General features: G+C 38.6%; 1 protein-coding gene across 6 annotated transcripts in view; it reads right to left on the bottom strand.

The window, feature by feature from the left end:
- Positions 1 to 19,149, bottom strand: part of PLCH1 (phospholipase C eta 1) — a 3,453,772-nt gene that overhangs the window by 327,457 nt on the left and 3,107,166 nt on the right. For all 6 annotated transcript variants that reach the window (XM_044070508.1, XM_044070510.1, XM_044070513.1 and 3 more), the window contains 2 exons: positions 1,379 to 1,558; positions 844 to 951 (listed from right to left, as the gene is read on the bottom strand). In XM_044070508.1, the coding sequence (XP_043926443.1) occupies positions 844 to 951; positions 1,379 to 1,558 (288 nt within the window). The remainder of the gene's footprint in view (positions 1 to 843; positions 952 to 1,378; positions 1,559 to 19,149) is intronic.

The following is a 19,149-nucleotide window of genomic DNA, read 5'->3' as shown; positions in this document are numbered from 1 at the left end:
TCCCTGGAATAGGTAGAATGAGGTAATGACACTAGACTGGGAGGAGTGTCCCAGATCAAATTTACAGTAGGGGTGGGCAACTGCAAAGCCACCAACTATAAGAACAGCATACAAATAGGGAGAGAGGGTGGGAAACAAAGTGCAGAAATGTTTCTCACAGCAGAAAAGCAGCAGTTTTAAACAGATAAAGGAGCCTCTAGATAAAGCTTAAATTATTTAAAGCAAATAAAGCAATTATGGGGTCAAAGTTGTAAGGAATATGAGGTTACATATACAACACAAAGCCCAATATTATTTCAAAAATGACAGTAGACAAATTATGTAACTTAAAAGCAGTAAAATGTACTGGAAACCTAGAAATTATAATGTCATGGTGCATAATTCTCTGTTTATCCTTCTCAGTACTTCTGTTAACATTTGGTAAAAAGAGAAACAATTTTAGCACCTTTAATTCACTGCATACTCCATAGCCTTGTAGCTAGTTACCAGTAGCGATAAGGAATAAATTTGACAAAAAAAAGTTTACTTTTCAATTATATTTTAAAAGAAAATTGCTTCTAGTTGCCCCTCAGGCAGACTCAAACACTGCATTTAACAAAAGCACAATAAATGGCATACCAAATTCTCTAAAGGTCACCTAAAGAAAAAGGTACCCACAAATTGAACAGAGCAGATTTTTCTAGTAATTGATTAGTCATACAAAGCACAAAAATTAATAAGCTACAGTTTGAATTCTAACTGCATAATAATCTACAATTTTTGTGTTTTAAACACAACTCACATCACTAGATTGCTTTGGAGCACACAGCTAAAATAGCATTTTTATAAGTGGTCTATTCCTACCTTTGCATAGCTGTGGAGGTTTAAGCACATATCCACAATTTCCGTTCTGCAAAAATTTTGCTCGATTTAACTGCATCATACGACCCTCTGTTTGGTAGTTTAGTGCCACTGAAAAATGATACATTAGATATAACAAAATTTCCAATAAACCTAAGCAGTCACATCTACTGTGCCAACAATCAGAAAAAGGCAAAACATGTACTGCAAAAGACAACATAATATGCAAACTTCATTTGACACCAGTTTTTTTTTTTTTTTTTTTTAGCTAAATTTGGTGACTAGAATAAGCACCATTATCTTCAGAAGTACTTCTCGATTATCTTCTATTCTTCAAAAGCATTTATTTGTTTAGCAGATACAGAAATAACGTGTACTTTATTAAAGGACTGTAGGATAAACAGTAACGACTGGTAACTTATATAAACTGATACAAAATATACTGTTGCTAATTATTTAACAGATCAAAAAGTAAATTTTAATGTAAATACAAAAAGACAGTACTCTTCTTAAAACTTATTTTACCTTCAATGCTTACCTAACTGACAGCCTACATTCCAGTATTCTTGGGGATTAAAGTTGCTAGAATCTATCCTGTATGCAGAAGGATACAACCGTATAAGCTGTTTTTGGTTATACACGATAAATTGCTCTGGTTTCTGGTGGACTAGGCCGTGGGCTTTGGTCTCACAAAATGATAACACATTTCCTGTAGTCCCTGTAAAGAAAAGATAACATTTAATAAAAATAAGTATAACTATACATGAAATGAGGCATTTTTTCTGAGAGGTGTCTGCTATATATCAATAAAAAAGCCAGAGAAATAATTAAAATATGCATCTATTAACCATACAAGGTGTTTGTAAACAGTATACCTATAGAGTGACACCCTACAACAAAATGATAACAAAGTATTTCTGTTAGTAAATAAAAGGTCACAAATCAATATTCCTCTATGTGCCTAATCACAGAAACTGCTTCTTTTTTGTACCCCAAGTAGGACCTAACTCTATGTCTTCTCTATCTTCACTCAATTGGCTAAGATGCCCAGGGTAAGTGACAGCCCTAAGGCACAAGCATTCCTTGTCCAAGAATCCTTCATGGGCTCAGCCACTCATAGTGAGAGTTGGATGGCAGGAGCAGGTCAGCATTGCTGGTCATACACAATGGCATACCCCCTTACCTCTGAGAGTTCCCCTCGGCTCAAAGTGTGATTGCAAATGGCTGCACAGGTTTGAAAGATCTGTGATCCACAGGACAGATACCTAGTGTTCCCATTAGGGGTCACTCATATGGCGAGCCAGACTCCCCACCCTCCCTTAGAATGGGTGAGCAAGCGATGACAGCCTCACTCCCACACCTACTCCTACAGGCACCCGAGCTTCTATTTGAACTTGGGACACATGCATTGTGGTTGAGGCTTTATCCATCTACGGCATGGAGCTGCTACAGAAACAGAAACAATTAAAACAGTTACATTATGATGTTTTGATGAATTGTACTCAATGCAGCTGCAGTGAAGGAAACCAACGTATTACAGAAAACCAAGAACAGATGGGATTTCTAAGAGAAATCTGCCAAGCAACAGCATGAAGGAGATGAGCTATTAGTCAATACATTTACACAATGACAATGTTTTAAAACCATACATAAAAAGCTTATGGTTTTGAAAGCATCTCTGTACTCCAATTTTATAATATGTACCATTAGGAAAATGAAAGTGTTTTTATTTTAATTTAGTTAAAATGTTGTGGTCTTTCATCTTTTCCCGGTTAGGGGTCACCACAGTGGAACTCCAGACCGCTAATGATTGGCAGTAGATTTTTACGTGCTGGCTTGCCGGGCCTAACACACAACCTTCAATGAAGGAACGCCCATTCACGCATGTCGCCACACAGAAGAAGCTCTAACTGAGAATTGAACGGGCAACGTCTAACTGTGAGGTGACAATGCTACCGCAGCACCATCACCTAAAATAATAATTTTAATTTAAAATGTACTGGATGCCTTTGCTTGTAGGCCCATGTCACAAATGAAGAAATGTGTACAGGATGAAAAATAAAACAATTATCCATCTGACTTTCAAATAAGAAAAAAAAATGCTTCCAGAAGTGCACCAATTTGGGAGTTTCTTTACCCTTAGTTTTTGCTGTCAATAGCCTACTACCCACTACAAGAAACAAATGTTTTGTCTGGCATCAAATGATAATGATTCCATATTCAAATATTCTGTGCAGGTATACATTCCTAATGTACCAGAAGTAGGCTCCCTGCATTCTTACTCATTTGACAGTGATATTGTCAATGCACTTATATTCTATTTTTGAACAATGTTTGAACCAGACTCACATTTACACATATTTAAAAGTTTAATGAAATACACAGTAATGCTCAAAATATAAAAGAAATATCACTGCATATTTGCATCTCTATAGTCCCCTTTCCAAATTAAGATACCCCTTTATGAAACAGTATGTAATTTCTTGAAGTACCACATGATAATTACAAAATGATAGAACTGGCAAAATACTTTAGACCTTACACTACAGTTATATTTAAAGTACTGTTTTTTTTTCAGTTGTACAGTAATACTAATTTGTAGGTCAGTCAAAATGTTTACTGTTCCAATTATCAGTATATTTATATCTCATCAAACTACTGTTTTTCCATTCACTACTTAAAAGATGTCAATGAAGTTATTGTTAAATTTCCCATAGGATAAAAATGAGGGCCATTAAGCATTGCATTCTAATCCATGCAGTGAAGTGTGTGTTAACTCCGTGCAGCTGCCGGCAGTATTGTCAGAAAAGGAAGCGATATTTCCAGCTAACACCTTTAAGGAACCAGCTGTATGTTCTCTGCACTCTTATTCCTTTATCCAGTGACAGTGCACTTTCTGTTTTTGAACCATACTTGAAACAGAACCTTGTTTTACAGTTCTTCAGTCATGTATGTTAATATGCCAGCTTTATAGTCAGTGTGAGGGGAGAACAGCTAGAAGCAAATTCTTAATGTAACACCAAGTATATACTGTTATGCCGAGATGGACAATGAACAATCTCTTCTAAATTGTTCAACAAATGTTAATAAAACATGAGAGTATCAGTTGTTAGCATGGCAATTTTCATCTCACTTATTATTGTCTAACAAGTGGACTTTCAGTGAGCAGCCTTTCCTGAAACTTTTTGATTCACTTTTTCAGAACTACTTTGACCTGCATGGAACGAGATCAAATCACTGACTGCTTCTTTTGCAAATGGTAAAACACTGTCAGTAAATACAAGACAGTTGCTACACTGCTTCAACAGTCCTACTGTTAGTAGATTGAAAAGGAAGGAAGTAGATATGAGCCTGCTGGGACACAATGTTGGCAGTGCATTTTTAATCACTTTCCCCATCATAGTGTAGCCATGGATTTGGTGAGATGACAGAAGATAGTCAAACAATAATTGTCTAATTCCATGTTTGGAAGATCCAAGTCTGTCATGAGCATGAACTTTTCAATTTCAGTAAACTCTTAAGGTAGGTTTCAGTACTACAACAGTCATAGAAAGGGTCTATAACATGTGGTTACTCTGAATTCTTATTTATCTGCTGCACGTGACAACTCGGCATGTCCTCATTGTCTACATGTGTCTTCATCAGGTGCTCCAGTTTCCTCACACATCCCAAATATGCACCATAGGTGAAATAGCAAACTTCTAAACTGGCCATAGGTGTGTGTGTGTGTGTGTGTGTGTGTGTGTGTGTGTGTGTGTGTGTACTTGCATGTGCTTGTTTGCACATGTCTGCATTCATGCATACTTGTGTGTGCATGTGATGAGTTGACACCCAAGATGAGTTTCTGTGTAGCTCTGGATGCCCTGCTTTGGAGTAGGTGAGTAATCAGAATATGGTTTAACATTTTTAAATGTGTCATGTGCTTACACCAACTAACAGTTTTAGCTAGCTCCAATGCAGCTGATTCTTCCTTCTTTCTTTTGAGCTGGCTCCATCTCTTCAGAAAATTATAAAATAGGATGATATATTTTTAGGCTGTAAAAACCAACAGAAAATAGTGCTTAGTCATTATGCTCAAATCTTTTATTTTAGGCAGCCATTTGTCAACTAATATTTTACTTATTCTTGTAATATGTGAATATGTGTTTAAGCAAATGATTCTATAGCCAAGCGATAAATTGAATGTCATCTGCCATGCCCCCTCTTTGATGTATTACTACTAATGCTAGTTTTATACCTTAGCCCTTGAAAATGTGTACTTTTAGAATGTATAATGTATGAGAGAGTTAACAATGAGCCCTTGTAATCTAAGCAACATTTCACCTTACTAACCTTTAGAAACAGATTAGTACGTTTGCTATCTCAAGTCTTTAATGAGCAGTCAAAGTTCTTTGGTAATGGAATATTTTCACTGAAAATTCTAAATACAGATACAAGTCTAATTAAAGCCATTTCTTGCATTTGAGCAAAAAGCAGAATTGTACCCTACAGCAAGTGTTACTAATGAGTTACATGTCTTTGTCAAAAGTTAAAATCTGTTTCTATGTAACTGCCCTGGATACTAACTATATTTCTGAATGATACTGAATTAATTTTAGTGCCACTGTGACTCCCCAAACGATGCATCACGCTAACAGTATTAACCTATTTCAACTGATTTAAATGCTCTTGTTAGCTAACAGCACACTTTCTTAGAATCAGATTTAAAGCGATACTGTTCTACCAAGGTAGTACAATATTCAAAGTACTCACAACAAGAAACTGTATTTGTGAAAGTATCACACACATTGTAATTGGCAAACTTCCTGACGCAAATGCCTTCAATCCATAAAAGAAAAGAAAAAGTTAAAACATTAAGCCTTCCTCTAATCTCTGAGTTAGAAATTACCCAGAAAGAATGACTGCCCTTAATACTACTACTACTACCAATAATAATAATAATAATAATACAGTATTAATGACTGCCCTTAATACTACTACTACTACCAATAATAATAATAATACAGTACTTTCTTTGAAACAGCCAACTAGAAATCCATTGCATTTATAAATTCATTGAGAAGTGCACCACAATTATAAATGCATGGATACAGCAAAGAAACTATAGCTTTTAATAGTTTTACATATATTCATATTATACTGAGATACAAATTTAGAGATGTGCTCATGTTTTAAGACTTTTATAAAACATCTGCCTTATAGACACCATTCAAAGCTCTCAATGTTCACATTTAGATGCAGCATCCGATGTCCCTCAAATGATGTGATCTATCTAAATCATAATTTCCATTTTTTTTCTACAAATGCACGCATGCCAAGCTTTGTGTCAATTCAACAGGAATGCTACTTAATGGGTATTAACTCAATTCCAGATATATTTAACCCAGTTCATCAATGTACTGTGCTAACATTCTTGAAATAACTTGCTGTTGAAAGCGAGTTTCCACAACTAATGCAAAAGAATGCAGAAGAAAATCTCTCCTGTTCAATAACTGTATACTAGCTTGTGAACTGTGGCCCAACGATAGACAATGAGTCCAGTCCCAAAACTAATGACAACAACCAAATTCAGGAATCTATGCTTTCCTTAATGAAGGAATACTTACAACTTTGCAAGTTTCTGTGTGCGTGTATCATATAAGTTATTTATGAGGAGTCTTTCTGCAGTGGGTAACTGATTATTCATCTAATATCTACACTTTGGCACAGCTCTCAGTTCATTTTCATGTCATACACATGCCCAGGTGGTGTGCTGCCTCTAAGTCACACTACATTATGACATCAAGTGCCTAGGCTAGGAGGTATGCTCAGCCCTGCTTTATTCGGTTTAAGCCCACTCAGTTCAACAAGCAAGCACTAACTATAACTAACTACATACATAAAAGAGTACAAGAATTACTTGTCTGACTTACAAGAAAAGTCATCTCTAGCTGCAGGATGGAAAGGAAGAATAGCAAAGTAGAAGGGCAGGAAGATAATGAGCAGCCATTGCAAAAATCCCCTTCAGTTAATCTTGAGAGTATGTATTTGATATATCTGACTTTACAAGTCAACAGCAAATGGCAACTGCTGACAACCTACCAAACAATAGCATTTGGTGAGTAAGGTATTGGAAACAGGTCAGAAAACATGACTGGCACTGTATGAATCATCATCATCAACACCCTTTTACCCATTTTGTACATGGAGCTGGTGTGTCACCTGTTGCCATCTCTTTGTTTTCAATGTCACTCTCCTGCCTTCTTTGACACTCATGCCTGACTGTAGCAGGTCTTCTCTCACACAGTCTATCCATTTCCTTGCTTGATGCCCTCTTTTCCTCTTGCCTTCTTCCTGTCTATCCTAAATCTTCATCACCAGATTATTTTCTACAAATGTGTCCAAACCACTGTAATCTGTTTTCTTTGATCTTTTCTGCAATTGGAGCTACTTTGACTGTTGCTCTTCTGCCCTCATTTTTGTGTCTGCTCTGCCTTTACTGCCGAGGTTTCTGTACCATACAGTAGTACTGTTGCACCTCACTTTTCAGCTTCTTTGGCATTCTTCTGTCATACACTGCTCCTGACAATCTGTGCCAGTTGGCTGCAGCCCCTAGCTCTGACCTTCTCATTCAGACTTTTCTTCTCCTGAACCACCCCTCCCAAATACATGAAGCTGCTAACTTGTTCCACTGTTTTCTCTTCGTCAGTTCTCAGCTTCATTTTATTTCTCCCATTTGCCGTCATTACAACTGTTTTATCTATACTCACTTTCATCCAGTGTGTCTCCAGTTTTGCATTCCACTTCCCTATCCCTTGCTGAAGTTCTTGCTCAGAGTCTGCCTATAATGCCAAATTGTCTACATACAGCACTCTGTTGATCTGTCCCTTTAACCTTTTTGCTAATGTAGTCCATCATAAGTATGAAAAGCAGTGGGCTCAGGACTGAACCCTGATGCACACCCACTCCCACTGGGAACTCCTCTTTGAAAGCAAACAGTGTTCATACTTGAGTCATTGGGTCCTTGTACATACCCTGCACTAATTCTACCAATGTTTTTGGGACTTCGAACCATTGCAGGACTACCCAGATCAGCTTTCTTGGGACCTTGTCTAGGAATGCCTAGTAGGACTCTTTCCTCACTTCTAGCTTCTCCTGAAGTATCTGCCTAACTGTAAATATTGGGTCGGTTGTGCTACATCCTGATCTGAATCTGAACTGCTCCCCCATCTTACTTTTTACTACTCTGCTATTTATCAATAACCTTCTCCAGAACTTTCATGCAATGTGACAGGAGTTTGTTACCTTTGTACTGCCCACAGTTGTCAATATCGCCTTTGTTCTTGAACACTGGCACTACTATGCTTATTCTCCAATCAACTGGGATATGCCTTTCTCTTCACACTGCTATGAGTAACCTCAGGAGCTATTTCTCTACTATCTCATCCAACATCTTTATCACATCTGTGTGACCTCATCTGATCCTGCAGCTTTCACTGACTTCATTTTCCTTTAGTGCCATTTTTACTTCTTCTGTGATTGGCTCCTCCTCTTTTCTCACTGTAGGCTTTGTCAGAGGCCGTAGAGCTTCTGTGGGATTTTGTTCATTCAGAAGTTGCTGGATGTCTGCCTTTGGTGTCCTGTAGACTGGTGTGCAGATTGTTGCTGGCATCCTTTATGAAGGGTGTCTGACTGTCTTCTTTACATTTCTGCCTTTGCCTTGCAATCTGACATAGTTTCTCACTGCCACCTAATGAGTCACTTTCCAGAAGCTGGTAGAGTGGCTCTGATGCCTTGTTCTTTGCTACTGTAGCTCCTTTCTTAGTCTACTTGTTAACCAACCCATCCTTCTTTCCAGCCTGGTCAGTCCTTTCTCTCTCCCACTTTTTCCTGCATGCCTTCTTTCTTTTGTTGACTTCTTGGACTTCTACATTCCACTACCAGCTTTCCTTATGGACCTTATTCCATACCTATCTTGCTGCATGTCTGTTTTGTAGGCCTTACATATGCTGTTTTGATGTGCTGCCATTCTTCTTCAACTCCGTCTAGTTGTTGTTCTGTATGAATGCCAACAGTTAAGATATCTTTGAAGCAAACACTAGACGATGCTATGCCTACAGTGGAGTGGACAACAGCCTAATCAAGGGGGGTAATGATGTGATGAAAAAAAGGAGAATGCAGTTTGCAATCCACTCAGAAAGAGTTCAACAACTGTCATCCCTCTTTGTACACATTAAGGGAGACAACTGCTGTATTTTGTAAAATTGTGAACTCTCTTCCAGTACCTGAATTCTACCTTGGAATGAAAATACGATTAATGGACTGTTTAACGACAGTTTTGAAACCACTTTGGGAAGAGAACATGGGCTACTTCTAAAAGAAATTTTATCATGGAGAAAGACAAAAATAATGGCCTGCAACTCAAAGGTTTTCTGAGTACAGATGACAGCCATCAAGAAAGTTATCTTGCAAGAGGCACATCTCGGAGCATTAAGCCAGACAAGGTAAACAGGAGACATGTAAGCCTATAAATAAAATTCAGTACTCAAGAAGAAGCATTCTTCAAATAAGATGAAGATGCATAACCTCTTAAAGAAGCCAATCAGCTTATTTACTAACGACCAGTTTCCAGGGGACTGCCCCCGAACTATTCCATGTTATTTGGTACCCTGTATGTAAATGCCCATATCTCAAAAATGGTCTGATGTATTCTCATAAAATTATCAAAGAATATTACTGGGATAATTACCTGGAGATTATTAGATTCTGCTCATAGCATCTATGACATCCCTCCTCTGGGCCAGTGATCAAGGAGCTTCAATCTTCACCAGTGACACTGGTGGGGAACGTTCACTTTGATAGAAAAATTGATGTACACAGAATTTTCTGATGCAGCTCTCTGCACCAAGCACAGTTTCCATTAAGAGTACACAGGGAATGCACACTCCAGTCCTGGGGCTGGACTTCCCCTCCAGGCCCCAAATAAGACTCCACACTGACCACTTCATAGTTGCATCCTCAGCCAGGTGTTCCAAAACAAGTCCTCCACCACTCTGTGTGTGAAATCAGGTCTCTATGTCCCTGTCCCAAGTATTTGACACACACACACACAAACACACACACCTGAAAAAGGCTGGCACAGACTTACCTGCTATGTCACCTCCAGCCAGACTACAAGGTAGATACTGCCATCAGAACATCCACAAAACCAGCTACTCTAAGGCTCTTACCAGGGTACCCAATTATACCTAGTAAAATTAATACTTATACAAATGGCAATGTCTAACTAAGCTGCATGACTTTCAGGAATGTGAAGCCACAGTGTCACTAAATAAATGCAAGTGCTCTCAAAGGTTAAAATATTTTCTAAAAGACCAGCCACAATGAAAGGTTTAGATATATTTAATAAAAAATAAATATGACAATACTAAATATCTATTCACAAACTGCAGAGTTTCAACTCACAGGAAATATGAAAACAACACAGATGGAAAGATTCAGACAGATGCAGAAAAACAATATTTAATTAATCTCACTATATTTTCCTAAGTGAAGAAAGAATTACTGCACCCTGCTTACTTGCTAGAGCAAGGCAAGATGAAGGTGAATGGGTGTCTTTGATGTCAGTTCCAGTAACAGAGGGCTGAGTGCTACTGACACATCTTTCACTAGTATCTAAATATAATTTCAGTGCTGACTACAGGATGACATTACATGTGGTCACCCTACTCTGTGTTTCCCACACTACCGCCTCACTAGAAACGTGAGCCAGGATCAGGCACAGATGTGTCACAATACACATCTAGAACTTTGCTAAGACTTATTACAGCATCTGGAAACTATAAAACAATTCCAATCCTTTTACCCTTCATGTAGAGACTAACTAGCCATTCTCTGGCACCCCAGGCTAGCAATTAGTTCACCACTAAGCACAAGAGAGTAGGATCTCAGCCCATTTTTCTCACAGACGTGTTTCTGGCTGCATTCAGACTTGTGAGATAAAATCTGTATGGCCTAAACCAAGTTATTTAATTTCAGGTTATTCTTTTAAGGTTAGATGGACTGAGCTTAACCCTTTCACCTTCAGTATCCTCTGTTAAAATATATACATTACGGCCTGACATACATGTATATTTCTTTAATATCCAGTGTGGATACATTTTTAACACAAGCTCTGTACAAATCAGTTTGATATTCATAAGACATAATAGTCCTTTACAAACCTCCAGCTAGCTGTGCTGGCATAGGTTACACATGCACTGTCCTACTTCCCTTGGCACAACTGGCACTACTTCACTTTATCACAGCATCAACAACCAAGACACAATTGCATCGTGAATTTTCATGGACCAAAATCAGTATTAATATGTTTTTATGGCAAATACACACAATGAATGAAATAATTTAAGCAACACAGTAGTGCAGCATTTACCACTGCTTCCTCAGAAAACTTCATAACCTGGTTTGATTTTTGGCTAGGGTGCTTTCAGTGTGAAGTATGCATAGCTCCACTGTATTCATGTAGGGTTTAGTCAGGTGTTCCAGTTTCCTGCAACATCTCTAAGACATGCTGTAATTGAACTGCCAATCATCCAACTTGCTTGCTGATGTCTATCTAATTTATGAGGAAGTGAGCGAGTATGGCTATGCTTTCTGTGATGGCCTGGCATTATATCTGGTAGGGGTTTCTCTGGCAACAAGCAGTGAGTGCAGAGGGACAGGTTCTGGCTCTCCAGTGTCCCTGAACTGGATAAAGGGTGTAATCTGATAATGGATAAATGAAAAAGGACATTTTCAAATAGAAACACATTCTATTTAGGAAAGAATTTACAAAATCATCAAATTATGTTATTTATAACATTTACATTTGTCACGCTGAGATAGATATATTTCACTGTCCCATAGTATTCCCTTAGCACTTAAAGTTTTGCTTCCAAGTTTGCAGTAATAAAAATATTGTTCTCTTTGAAGTACAACATTTTCTGACTTCTAATACAATGGCACCTGAACACACACCTTTTTATATTGAGTCAATCACATGGCATCACTTCCTCACACTTCTTAACTTCCATAGAGGTTTAATGCTAACCATTCCATTTAGACCAGGTGACTTATCAGCTCTTAATGTATTAATCCGTTTATACTCAGCATCCTTAGTTAGCAATTTTATATCTCCCTCTCTAATACTGTCACACAAAATTTGCAATACTGCAAACTAAAAACACTGTTCGATTCCCTTATCTCTTATACGCTTAAAAAAACATAAGTTTCTTCACTGTGATGGATTTCAGGCATATGATCTGATATACTCCTTGCTTGCACACCAAGTAAGCATGTCCACTTGGCCTATCAGCTGAACCGATATCGGATTGCTGTGTGAGTGGACCTCAAGTGCCATTCTGCAGTTTTAATCTTTCCTCTATTTCCTAGAGATCCCTTGGTAGTAAGCTCTGCTTCCACTTCTTCAATGGTTCTCCTGAACAATGTTTCCACCCCCTTTATTTTCAGCTAGTGGAGGTACAAGGGGTAGTAGTCTAGACTGGTCACACACAATTTCTAAAAAGCTTTAGTCTTGTAATGTCAGGAGTTTCTCCCACATTTCCTACCACTTTGTTTGACAATTTTTGCTTTCACATCTGAATTTGTATGCCCCGATAAGTGTATGTTTGTATAGACCAAGATCAGGTACTCCCCATAATCTACAAGTCTCTACTGCTATCATCTTTTCCCAGGGAACAGTGTTTTTTTCCCTCAAACTAAATAAATTATTTTATTTACCTCTTTATCTTTTTATTTCTTGTTCACCAGGATATGCCAGTAAGCCAGCCCTAAGAACAGGGCTTGAGAAAAGACATGCCATTGTAGTACCATTACCCTTTGGTCTACATCTAGGCCCAATATGTTCTACTGTTGCAAGGTATTGCATATTTTACCCAAAACTTTATTATATGTCCTTGACCCCTCTAAGTTATCTTATTTCTTCTCAAACCCACATAACTGGGTTATTTTGATGGATGTTTTCCTGGCCTAGCAGGTCAATCTCTCTTGCTTGTGTCTTTGATACATTAACCTTATAACACCTGATAGCTGGCCAAATGTCTTTAGTATCTCAAACAGCTTCGGTAGGTCTGTGTTTGGATGACTCAGGATAAGAGTATGCCATCTGCAAACATCATAATTTTCAGCTGGAGTGTTCTTCACATGTATCCTAGTATATTTGGTGGTGTGATTATTTCTGCTACTGACTCCAGATATGTAGTGAAAAAAAGAGGAGACAGAAGGCATCCCTGACTGGTGCTTCTTGTGGTGAGAAATGTTTTTTTGAGAAGCTAACTCTAGTTTTTAACATGAGCAATCAATCCTCCTAATTAATCTGATAAACGTTTTCTGAAATCCTCATTTTATCCAACATTGCAAATATGAAGCCCAACTCTACTCTGTTGAATGCTATCTTAGCACCGAACATAGCAAAGTAGCTGGGGTTCCTTGTGGATTTGCATCCTGTAAAATCACTGGGCTGGCTATTAAATCTTCTGCCTTCAATAAAACCTGTCTGGTCTAACAAGATTGGATATACGCTTATTTATTCTGTTCGCCGTGACAGATATGAAAAGCTTGAGGCAGCTTGCAGTAAGTTTCTACCTTCTTTGTACATGACCACTTCTTGCTAAGAATCAGGAACTTCCCCTGTTTCCAATACCTAGATAAATAGCTCATCCTATATTTTTAATAGTTGTTTCCCCTGCAAGTTTCCAAACAACTACGGAGATGCCATCCAGACCAGTGGATTTTCCTAAACCGTGTGTGGACAGAGACTCTATCATTTCTTGGTTAGTTATTGAATCCATTAAGGTTTTCATTTGCTTGCTTCTCAGCCCTTTGAGGTCTATCTTACTTGGGTAATAGGCCTGTGACCTGGTATCTGTATTTGTTCTCATATACAACTTTCTGTAAAAGTCTCATAACATACCCTGGAGCTTCATTAGCCAGGTTTTGAGTTTATTCGTTGAAGGTTGTGTGTCAGGGCTGGCAACTCGTCACGTAAAAATCTACTGCCAATCATTAGCGGACCGGAGTTCTGCTGTGGCGACCCCTAACCGGGAAAAGCCGAAAGACACAACAAGTGAGTGCATCTAATAGTTTAAGTATTCTTTCAGTCTCTTGTTACAGTAATTTTATAGCTAAGGCTCTAAGAGCCTTGGGTAAGTTTGCAAAATACATCCCCTGGATTGATTTGCTTCTCAAAAGAATTTTGTTAATTTATTTTTTCCTGAAGTTGTTTTAAAATCTCAATTCAGTCTCTTCTTCTGGTATTAATTTGCTCCGTCTTAACTGCAGCATTTAAGTCTTTTTCCTTATTATCTCTTATCATCCCTTTTCCTAGCTTCAGATCTGTTTATTTGCTCTATCATGTCCTCTTTGATACTGTCCCATTGGTACGGGGTTATCTGACCAGCTTTGTTTACAGGTTCATAGTTGTGTACTAAACTAACTACCACCAGAGCCTTTTTTAGGCCTAGTCATGCATCCCAAATCTCTGTCAAGTCCTGGTACCCTTGGTAAGTGTAAGCAGGTGACTGGGAGATGAACCATTTACAAGAAAGAGCCTGGAAGATAAGACATTTACAGGCTGCTTATGTCCATTACAGAGACAGGTGCCAAGCCAGGGATCAATTTCCTATTCTCTACCCAAATATCTTACAGAGAATTTTCTCTTTTATTTTACTTTCACTAGTTTAAAAATTGGAAATCTGCAGTGTTTGTCCTGACCTCATTTCCACTCTGAGGAGGACTGTTCTGAATAAAGCATTGGACCTTCTTCTACTATCACAATTAACTCTGTTTTCCCATATAAATGCAACCTCTGACAGTTCTTGACCATGTTTTAAATCTTCTTGAGTAGAATGTGTACACCTTGTCCTGTAAGGTCCCTGCCCTCAACTTCCATACCTCTATTTGGCGTATTTGCTTTAGCAGGTTCCTGGTCATCATTTTCACCCTTGTTAATCTCCCAGGTGCCCCTATGCTTTAGGTACTGTCCCTATGCTGCACTTGGTTCCAGTCCCCTAAGATACAAAAAGTACACTTCTAAAACCTCACCTTTGCATTGACCAGTTTAAACTTGGCCCTGGACAGGAGACAAATTGCTATTATTTGCCACACTTGACTATATAAATAACCCTTGACTGCAACATATCTCCCTCTACGGTCATCAAAGCTGTTAATCTTAAACATAAGCCCCTTGTTTATTAATATTACAGCCCCCATCTTCTAGCCCTAATTAAGTTGATTCTGCTTGCATTTTAAACCACCTTTTTATTAACTTACATCTGTGTGTTAAACAAGCTTCATTTAATATCATTATATCAGCCTTCTCTCTCCACAAAGGTATTCCAGTAATCTATCCTATTTAACCAGACTTTTCAATTCATTAACATTCCAGGTTACATTCATATTTACGTTTGCTAGGTATTCCTTCTAGATATGGTGAGCCTCTCCATATTAACACCATCAGTACTCCATTTATTTATTTTAACATTTGTTTACCGGGAACGTCCGACTTGAAACAAAGCCAATTTTCATCGGAGGCCCAGGAAAAAATGTTCCAGATACTTGTCTTTGTAACATGGGAGGAAACCAGAGCACCTGGAGGAAACCCACATAAATGCAGGGACGACATGCAGATTCAGCACAGAAGGCCCCCCGGCTGAGAATTGAACCGGAGGACCTCTTGCTGTGAGGCGACAATGCAACTGCTGCACCACTGCGCCGTCCGCAGGTGCTAGTGTAATTACTTATTATATTTCTTAGTATTATTGTTGTTTTCCTCTGCCATATTCAATCTTTGCTACAGCTATCTAAAGAGATATCCATTTCCCATTCTTTTAATATTTACAGCAAAGCAGTTAAACCTTTTGATATTAGAAAGACATATACATATGCACATTAAAAGTCTTATAAGGCATGGGAGTTATAACCTCAAACTGAGCTCCGTATACAACATCCTGATATGCATGCCTCTGTAGCAATGAAAAAAATTGTTGATAGGATTGTGTTTGTGATTAATACCCCCCCCCCAGTCCAAATGAAAAATTTCCATTGCAAGTGACTCCCATATTAGTCATGAGTATAGTACAAAGGTCTCATGTTCATGTTCTCCTCTTGGAAAATTCAAGCATAAAGTTGATGTTATCTAGCCATTTCTCCTCATGCATCTCTCGTTTGTTGTGCTGTTTGGCTATTTGTGATCTCCAAGTAATTTTTAAACATGGGAAGATTCTTCCATGACTGCCTGAAGAGCCCTCTTGTTGGTTCTGGTTCAGCGATATGACCTTTTCTTGCTGAGCGCTCTGTACAGCGGCTGGTGCCTTCTCTACATCAATCCCTTTTCCCTCCAACCTCTTTACAGCTCCTTTTGGATCCTCTGCTGTTTTGGTTCCCTTCTGTAGGAATACGTTTCAAATAGCTGGGTAGATCACCTTGACCCATACACTTTTATGCTTTGCTAGTTTACGTAGCAGGGTGAAAAGCCATACCTTTCTTCCATGCCAACTGATTAGTGTTGGTCAATGAATATTCTTGCTGTTCTACAGGGAGAGCACTCTCTCATTTATTTTATATGTTTCAAAGTATGTTATAATTTGCCTTGGGTAGTGGCTATCAGGTGACCATCCCATCCTGTGGGAATCCACTAAATCTGAGATTTTTTTTCCTTCTACCTCAACTTAGCTGGTACCTTACATTTTCTTCCAAAAGATCCATCCAGGTTTCACAGACTACATCCAGCCACAGCTATTTTTTGGATGTTATCATGAATTACCGCTGCATGACTGCTCAGTACTCCCTCGAACACTTGAATTTTGGTTATAGTTTGTATCAAACTTTTCTACGATTGCACTCCATCTTTTTATTTATCACAGAACATCTTTGGGTGTTACTTGCTCTGCAATCTCAGATTCTCCCTTAGTGCTCATTTTCAGTCCTTGTTTTTCTGAGCACGTCCCCTCCAATTGTTTATCACTAGTTTCTGGATGTTTAGACTCATTTGTATTATTTTCCCAAACTTCAGGAATATTCAGAAGTAAGAATCTCCTGGCTTACTTCAGAAATATTTAATATTTGCCTGCTGTGCCTGGATAAAGATGTTTTAGTAAAAAAACACTGCAGAGTACTGTGGTGGGAGAAGGCTGCCTCTCTCTATGGAGTCATATAAGGAGTGCTGAAAGTGCCCAGTTCTGACTCAATGAAGGCATTCTATGAGAAAGATCTATGGGTGAAGGAGACTACAAAGACCTATAAACAAAGGGATGCTGTAGCTAGAAAAGTTACCAGGCAGTCCCTCGATGATGCTTTTAGCAGCAGGTCATCCAGGTAGAGAAAAGGATAATGCATTCACTGAAATGCATTCACCGACAAGAATTTGCCAAAATGGTTAGCACTTTGATGAACATACTAGCTTCAGTATAGACCAAACTACAGACCATTATACTTTAAAGTGATGCCTACTTAGACAAAACTAAAGGAAACTCTTACGTGGACACCTGAGACTAATGCACTAGAATGCATCCCTTTTTGTCCACAGCACCATTTAGATGCAGAGTGGTAGAACGTGCATGATCCCTACTGACAGATGTCATTCAGAATATGATGCACCAGATGTGCCTGCTACAGTCACTGAGGTCAAGAATGAGGCAGAAATCTTTTGTCATGTTTGCAACAAGGAAAATTACAAACCCGTTACCTTTTTCTGAAGGAGCACCAGACCACCCTGTCACACTATAGGTTCATAGTTAGGTACTAGGCAATCAGTGTGCAGACCATTACAAGCCTAGAAAATAGCCCATATTCTGAAGTTATTCCAGTCAGAAGGATGGCAAGACAAGACAGACCAGGGGAGAATCTGAAGCTGCTCATCCAATTCTGCTAACCTTGAAGGGGGCAAGGGTGCTTCTGCGGGTCCGATGTCTCCCAAGTTAAATGATATGCTTAGACAAGTACAAGCCAAAAGGAACATTACATTCAATAATGGATCTGATGAAGCACGAGAAAGGGAAATTAACACTTATTTGGAGCCAAAGGAAATGCCTTTCAAAATCAGATGAGCCACGTATAAGGCTTTCCAAACTACTGTGGAGAAATTATGGTGAAAAAATAAGGACTTGTCAACAAGAATGTCTAGATCACTTACAATGGTGTCTGACTGGAGGATAAATTACTTGCATGATATGTGAAAGTGTTTTATTTACCTACAAAAAAATTGCACTATGTTTTGTCACATTTAATTTGAGACCACTGCCCTTACACCAACTGTTAACATGGCCTAACCTATGCTGCAACAATTATTCGTCAGAGGAAGACTGAACAACACCAGCTAGTGTATAGTTATCGGCAAGCTTATATAACCACAGGCCAGGACTGCTGCTCAGAATATCTGAGGAACAGACCCCAGCTATGACAAAGCACAAATATGAGTCCTACATTATATTACTGACAACTCTTCTTGTTTTTTGAAGGGATACTGGCGACTCTACCCATATATGTTCAATCAGACAACGCAGCTAGCCACCGCACAACAAAAGGATTTATATTCAGGTTTACAAGTCGCTTAATAATGCTTGCTTAGAAAATGGTGTCAAAGACCTTGACCAGGGCCAGACATGTTGTATCGTACTGCATGACCACCATCAACTGATTCAGTGAACTTTTCAAACAAATTAATGAGTTCAAAGACACAGGACCTTCCTTTGACAAAGGTGAAATGTTGAGGGTGCAGGGTAAAGAGAACTTCACTGTCCAGATCAATGATACAATATGCTCCATACTGGCAGACACTGTGGTGCCCTCATCCTCAGTAGTCAAAACAATTTGGTACTATTCTTTTTGGAACAAAAATGCTTTTCAATAAGTGTCTCCTTATTCTATGACACAGAGGAACTTAAAACTGTGTGTCACACCTCCTGTAATAGCACTATCACATACTATCACAAGGGCTGTTTCCAAGTGCATCCTTTCATAACATTCCACGTAACACCTTAAATTTGTATTCTGTGTAAATTATGCTTAGCTCTCTACCATGCTGGGTATACAGGACACCCAGTTCTGCTAGCTTACATTTTTAAGAAAGAATCCCAAGAATTTTTATTTTTATTTCTTCAGCTGCCTTTCAAGTCCTTAACATTTTTCTATAATATACTTAACATGAGCAGTGTATGTCTCACCAATACTGAGATTGCTTTTCTGAAATGATTCTGACTCTCTCAGCCCATGCAATGTGATTGTTTGGATTGCCTGCACCAGACTAGTGATCTCAGTATTGACCCTCACCATGCA

This window comes from Protopterus annectens, chromosome 4.part1 (assembly GCF_019279795.1).
Source record: "Protopterus annectens isolate FY-2018-M chromosome 4.part1, PAN1.0, whole genome shotgun sequence".
NCBI lineage: Eukaryota > Metazoa > Chordata > Ceratodontiformes > Protopteridae > Protopterus > Protopterus annectens.
The sequence above is the reverse complement of the archived record's forward strand: the minus strand, read 5'-3'. Positions and strand labels throughout refer to the sequence as shown.